This window comes from Chaetodon auriga, chromosome 12 (genome assembly GCF_051107435.1).
Source record: "Chaetodon auriga isolate fChaAug3 chromosome 12, fChaAug3.hap1, whole genome shotgun sequence".
In the NCBI taxonomy this organism is placed as follows: domain Eukaryota; kingdom Metazoa; phylum Chordata; class Actinopteri; order Chaetodontiformes; family Chaetodontidae; genus Chaetodon; species Chaetodon auriga.
The window spans coordinates 11,336,239-11,343,272 of NC_135085.1; the positions used below are offsets into that span (position 1 = coordinate 11,336,239).

At 41.3% G+C, this 7,034-nt stretch overlaps 1 protein-coding gene across 1 annotated transcript; it reads left to right on the forward strand.

Annotated features, from left to right (window-relative positions):
- The first annotated feature begins 928 nt into the window (after nt 1-928).
- On the forward strand, nt 929-4,788 carry metap1d (methionyl aminopeptidase type 1D (mitochondrial)). The gene is made up of 10 exons (XM_076744110.1): nt 929-991; nt 1,695-1,855; nt 2,062-2,211; nt 2,302-2,450; nt 2,700-2,742; nt 3,413-3,576; nt 3,662-3,759; nt 3,975-4,022; nt 4,102-4,180; nt 4,527-4,788. Exons 1-10 carry the CDS (start codon nt 952-954, stop codon nt 4,609-4,611), a joined length of 1,017 nt encoding a protein of 338 aa, XP_076600225.1. The 5' UTR covers nt 929-951; the 3' UTR covers nt 4,612-4,788.
- Nucleotides 4,789-7,034: the final 2,246 nt, after the last annotated feature.

The following is a 7,034-nucleotide window of genomic DNA, read 5'->3' on the forward strand; positions in this document are numbered from 1 at the left end:
TGGTTTTCCCACTGGTCAAGTCAAACTGTTTGCTGTGAAGACGACCTATTGGGCCAACAACCAACTCTTCTTCTTTGTCAATTAGCTCACCTCTCTGTCAGTAGTGGCTTCATTCCAACATCCTGTAGCAATTGTTTATTTTTCTGCTGAGAAACCTTTTCATTTTTAAATCTATTTGGTACTAATGGATGACAGCTTATCTCATTTGCCTTGGTGAAGTGTCCCTTTGAGATATCAGCATTGTTTGTTGTCACTGATAAGGCAGTGACCTCTTACAATATCTCCACTGGCCTGTGTTGTGTAACTTTGTTTAACAATCTCTGTAATGTCATTTGAAGTAAAGTCCCACACAGAGGTGTTCAGTGGTGTGTTTGGTTTCAGAAGGGTGGGGTTGAAATTCCTCCACCTCCACCAGGCTTAAAAGGCAGAAAGCTGTCCCATACATTTCTTCATACTGTACATTGACAGGATAAAGAACGACTGTCCAGCTTTGTGTAATCATGAAGTGTAATGTTGTTACAACTTAAATTACATAAATTGCAACATTCAAAAGGTGTGACTCAATTATAGCAAATGGAGCTTGAGCAGTATACGTGTAAATTCATTTAATAATACAGAGATGTATAAATAATAATGCTACAGGAAATTACTCAATCACTCAAACAACAAAGACCTATGAAAAAAATCAATAAAATAAATATAAAGGCCCAGCACACTAAAAAAGAGTGAAGAAACAGTAGCGGTGCTCAAGCACCTTTGTGGAGATAAGATAAGATAAGATAAGATAAGATAAGATAAGATAAGATAAGATAAGATAAGATAGACTTTATTTATCCCACAGTGGCGGAAATTCACATGTTACAGCAGCAACAAGACAGAGTGCAATAAGGCTTAATGTAGTATATGAATCAAGCATCACGTGACTCCCACACCACGTGACCACCACTAAAGATGGCAGCCCACTGCTCGGCAGGACGTGCAGCAAGATCAGGTACTGAGTGAAAACAGTGTCCGTACGTTAGTAGGCAGGGAGCATTAGCGGCTGCTCGGACCAGCCGTGTGCTGAGTAACGTAAAAACAAACTACTGTTAAACAAATACATGAAAACAGGACAGAAGCTTTGATATTCTGGAAGTAAAGTGACAGCGTGTTTGCCAACTGATGTTAGCTTTGCTAGGTACACTGTAGATAACTCCTTATAACGCTAGCGCTGCTGTGAGTTGTACCGTTGAACTGGAGGACATTATTCTGAGAGCTGTGTACATTTTTTTTCCACTTTGTTTTACCTTGTTTTACCTTTATGACAGCGTCAACAAATGACACATGACTACTGAACCGCTATATGTACAGCAGAACACCCACAGTGACACATATTCAGCCTTCACTGTATCACAGTAATAATCATGTAGTGGCCATACTGCTAGCGACAGACCCCGACACCTGTCATACAAATTCTGCTCTTCTTGGTGGAAGCCTGGGCATTGTACTAAACAGTGGTCTTCATCATGGCTCACACAATAGATAAACAAAAAAAGCACTACAGATCGTCAGTAATTGCTGCACAATGGACTAAAAAGAGAGGACTGGTGAGGGGGAATCCCAAAAAGTATTGACTCTCTGCCATTTATTATTATGGCCAGAGATAGATTGTCAGACAGGACTCTTCTTCATTGTGTTGCTTTCTCTTTCTCCAGGCCTGGGTGGTTTCTTACGGAGGGTTTGTTGTCTAAAAAGCTGTGGTCTCCCCACAGCCCCATTGTGTCAGCAACATCGGCACTTCTTCTGGAGGAAGTGGAAAAATTCTCATAATGTAGTTCGCCCGGCTACTGTTAGGCCTGCCTATGCAGTACCCAAGGTACAGTGTCATGTGTCCCTGTAATGTCACAGTCCACAGCACTATTCTGACTGGAAAGGCCAGAAGACATAAGTTTCTCTGTTTCACTGTTCAAGCAAGTCAGCTTCTACTTTGATCTCTATCTCTAAATAATTTCTCTGTTAACCCTGGGACAACAAGATGACCCGTCCTTCATATCTTGTCCTTCCTCTCCTCCCTGACTGCAGCACATTGCACGGCCTGACTATGTAGGCTCTGCACTGGTCCCAGAATGGCCAGACTACATAGAGATCAAAGGCCAGGAGCAGATCGAAGGCCTTGCCAGGGCATGTCAGCTTGCCAGACATGTTCTGCTACTAGCTGGCTGCAATCTGAAGGTCAGCGCCTGCTCACTACAAGTACTGTGTGTGTGTTTCAGTGTCATGAAAAACAAAAACAGCTTAAAAGTTATGACCTGTGGCTTCCAGGTTGGCATGACAACAGATGAAATAGACTTCATCGTGCACCAGGAGACAATCAAGCACAACGCCTACCCGTCCCCTCTCAGATATGGGGGTTTCCCCAAGTCAGTCTGTACGTCTGTGAACAACGTGGTCTGTCATGGCATCCCTGACAGGTAAATGTGCACGACATTCATTCACAACATTTAGATCAGATTTAGAGAATATCACTCATGACGGGAACAGTGAAGCTGGGCTTTGTACAAAATAAAGACAAAAGAGTAGATATTATTTAAAAGGTGGGGCACTATGAGGATGTCCAGTATTAATCATACTATAATACAAAAGAAATAAATACACTTTTAAAAATGTAAGGGAATCTCTCGATGCACCCTTCATTTTTTTTTTATGCTTGTGTTCTGCAGTCGGCAACTTCAAGACGGAGATATAATCAACATTGATGTCACTGTGAGTCGATGCCTGAACAGACCACTGACTGTATAAAAGAAGTGGACCTAGAGATCTTTTCAGACCTCCGGGTCTGAAAATGAAGCCAGTTTAAAGCACTTCTGGCCTTAAACCTGCATTCGTTCACCCCTGGTTGCAAAAAGAAGTCTGATTGTACAGAGTCTCGTGAGAAAAGGACCATCCTTCTCAGTTGATTTATTACCTCAGTAAACAGTTTTATGGTCTCCATCGCTAGTTTCAAGTCTCTTTCAATACAGCATGATGTTAATTCAGTAAATTATGGTCCCATTTATAGTAAAATAAATCATAAATCCTAAAGCATACGCTGCTTTAGGGCGTTGCTACCTGTGTTTGACACGTCCCTACCACAGCATGTCCTCAGGTTCTTCGTCAGATCCAATCAGGATAGAGGTGCAGCAATGCGTATCCTCCTCAGCTCCACCCTCTTGTCCAAATATGGTCACTTCTGGCTCCAAAAAAAACAAGATGGCACCGGCCAAAATGACAATTGCAAGGCTTCAGAACGGTTATCAACAAACCAGTGGGTGACGTCAACATGGCTACGTCCACTGCTGTTATACAGTCTATGCAACAGACACACAAGCAAACTCAAGCATTACTGCACATGAGAGCACTGCTCCCATCACTGACCACTGCCTATTTGTGATAGGTGTATTTGGATGGTTACCATGGTGATACTTCAGAAACCTTCTTGATTGGCGAGGTGGATGAGATTGGACAGCGATTGGTGGAAACTGCCAGGCGTTGCCGAGATGAGGCCATCGCTGCCTGCATGCCGGGTGCACAGCTCTGTGTTATAGGAAACACTATTAGGTGGTCACACACAAAACATACACACAACGACTACCCACGTATCATATTGACACTTTTAAAAAAGCATTATTTTTTTTGCCAACAGTGAAATAGCCCATGCCAGTGGCTTCCAAGTATGTCCTTATTTCATTGGACATGGAATAGGCTCCTACTTTCACGGCTATCCTGAGATCTGGCACCATGGTGAGTTTGAGTGTGGTTGGATGACGTAGCAAACTCCTGTGTGAGAGCTTGAGACAGAGACTTCAACAGCAGCACCTGCTATTGAGTGCATCACGGGTGTTGCATGTATACTGTATACTTTGTGTTTGTCAAAAATACTGAAAATGAAAAATGAAAGGTACTTACAGAAACATGACAACATTGCAAGAGACTTTTGTTTTTGTATTCATTTTCAGCTAATGACAATGACATGACCATGGATGAAGGGATGGCTTTCACAATAGGCAAGTTCCCTTATGCAATTTTTGAATGCACGTTAAGATGCCACTGAGCACGGAGCTGACATTGTCTGTTGATTTGTAGAGCCCATACTGATGGAGGGGTCTGTAGATTTTAAAATACTGAAGGACAAGTGGACAGCAGTGTCCGCAGATGATAAAAGGTAGGTAGCGACCGAATATATTTTGTCTGTGTGTTTGTAGCTGTTACATTTGCAGACACTTTTTCCTGACTCAATGGTTTCCCAGCTGGCATCATTAGAGCCTTAAAAGCCCATGAAACTTCAACTTATTAAACTTTGGAGAGAGCTAGGCTAGCTGTTTCCCCCTGCTGCCAGTGTTTATGCTAAGCTAAGCTAATAAGCTCCCACTACCAGTTCCATACTTGCACACAGACATGAGAAGTGGTGTCATTCTTCTCATCTCACTCTGTAAAAGCATATTTCCCAAATGATGAACTATTCCTTTTAAAACTTGCTCTTGGCTCATCTTGATTTTAAATCCATGCAGGTCGGCTCAGTTTGAACACACAGTGGTCATCACATCTGACGGAGTGGATATCCTCACCAAACTGCCAGAAGAGAGCAATCTGTGACCTGACCCCGACGTCAGCTGCTAGAAATCTCTTTATGTCAAACAGCATCAAAACTGCCTCTTGTGATAAAACACAACAGAACTTGAATGGTGACTCACCTCAACTTATTTTAAACGTGTGATGTTTCTGTGAAGCGTATGAAAAAAATACAATAAATTTGGCTTCATTTTACTTTAATTATTTTTATTTTATTCTGATTATTATTATTATTATAAGATTTCAAGCGAATGCTCAGATTTTGCAGTCATTTCATTTAATGAAATCACAAAACTTCACATTTTATTTATTTGTTAAACTGCTCAATATTTTTTGTAATATTTATCTATTTTCACCATTGTCTAAACACACATCACAGCATCCTCCACACTGCAAAGTACAGTTAAAGAAAACTAATCTTATTTTAACTTATTCAGGTTTTGTTTTGTTTTGTTTTTTTGGCAAAAACAATCACATTTTAAAAGGTTAGTTTAGAATAATATCTGAGGCAGCCCTAAATAATCCAGCAACCAATATTAATGCAATTTAAGATTGAGCTGTGTTTGTATGGTTCAGACCTTTTGTGCACCCTTCTGCATATCGGATATTGTGTCAGTCAGGTCAGCAGAAATGTCTCTTGGTAAATGACATACTGTATATCCAGGTGTAGCCAGTAGATGGCAGCACACACAGTAATAAATTGTACTTGGAGCATGTCGCAGCCAGCACAGGCTTCTCGTCTCACCCTCTGGATTCACATGATTTGGTTCTGGCTCACAAACATAAGGGGAAAGCACGAAAATATCTGTATGTTTAAGCCTGTGTCCTTAGAGTCAGTCAACACTGTTCAATTAATATAAACCAAGTGTCCATAATTAAATTCTGTTGAAAATCTACTCACAGGGCCTGATGCTAACTTGTATCAACTGCCCAGTATGGCGTGTCAGAGTATCATCCGGGTGAGGACTGGACAACAAAAGCTGCTTGGGGGTTTTGTAAATTCCAGGCATAGCAACGTGTTTTTGTGGTATTCTTCCAGTTCCACCATCTATATCTTTTGTCTACAGGTGGATTTAATAAAGAAACAAATGAGATCAAATATCTCACATGGCCCTTTCTCTCATTCCTTCATCTAGTTAAGCTTTTTACAGGAACGCTCTTGCACGACATCTCTGACATTTCTCACTATGATTAGAGCACAAATTACAGGTTTGTTAATTTACACGCAAGTTGGATTGCACTGTTCAGTATGTGAGTGATTAAAAGCTTCGCCTAAAGCCCAATCAGGTTTTTAGAAAGTCTGTCCATGAGGCTGTGTGGAGTATTTAAATTAGACGTTTTTGTAATGATACGTCTTAGTATGAGGAGAATACGGTGAAGATGCTTCTCTCACACACACAAAAACCATAGGAGGAGAAATTGGATTCCAGCCCACTGGGTGTGTTTTCACTTCCTGCCAATGTACTCTTGAGTCTGTGAGTGTGTATGTGTGTGTGTGTGTGTGTGTGTGTGTGTGTGTGTGTGTGTGTGTGTGTGTGTGTGTGTGTGTGTGTGTTTCTGTACTCATGCCAGTGCCAGTTTGTGGGTGTGGTAGGAAGGATTAGACAAATATAGGTGGGTTAGCTAATCAGTCTGATCATGTCCAGCCAGGAAATGATTCACTTTTTAAATTTTATTTGATGCAAGAGATATGATGATAAGGATAATCATCCACATTTATTCAGCTTTAATCAAACTTGGGGTACAAAATCAGAATTTAAGAAAGACCTGAAACACTGTACTGAAGTGCATTTTCTTTGTTGTGGCTTAGGCTATTTGTTGAAGCAATGCTGTCCTCCCCATTTGATTTTAGGACAGGGTGTGTTGTGTGTGTGTGGCTGAAGGAGTGTGAGCTTCCTGTGAATCAGGACAGGAGTCACATAAACAATTCTCAATGGCCTCCCACCAGCATGTGATTCAATAAATATGAAACATCTGAAAAACTGGAAAAAGTTATATGAGCTTTGACAGCAAGAATGAGAGAAAGTGAAGGCAACGAGCCAAAGGTAGATAGTAGGGGGAGCAGAGGTGGGTAAGAGGGTAGGATCTGGGGAGGAGCAGGGAGTGGTGGGGTGAGGTAGAAGATTGTGGTCATGAATTCTCTCTTCATTCTTTTCCTGCATGTTGGGACTCATTGCTCTCTCTTCTGGCTCTGCGGGTCTCCTGTGAACCCTCGTCTGTTTATGTTAAGGCTCTTCTTTGGTATTCAATCTTGAAATAATAAGGAAAGTATTCCATTGCTTAAGAGAGAAACCCTGGTGGTTACGCTTCTGTCTTAAACAATTCCAGAGAAGGTTGGGGAAAGGCCATGAGCCGTGGGGTAAACTTGTTAGGCAAATAGTGCCCATTTGTAACATTTGTGATAGCTGTCATTTGTGACACACTTTACACACTTTTTTCCATACACA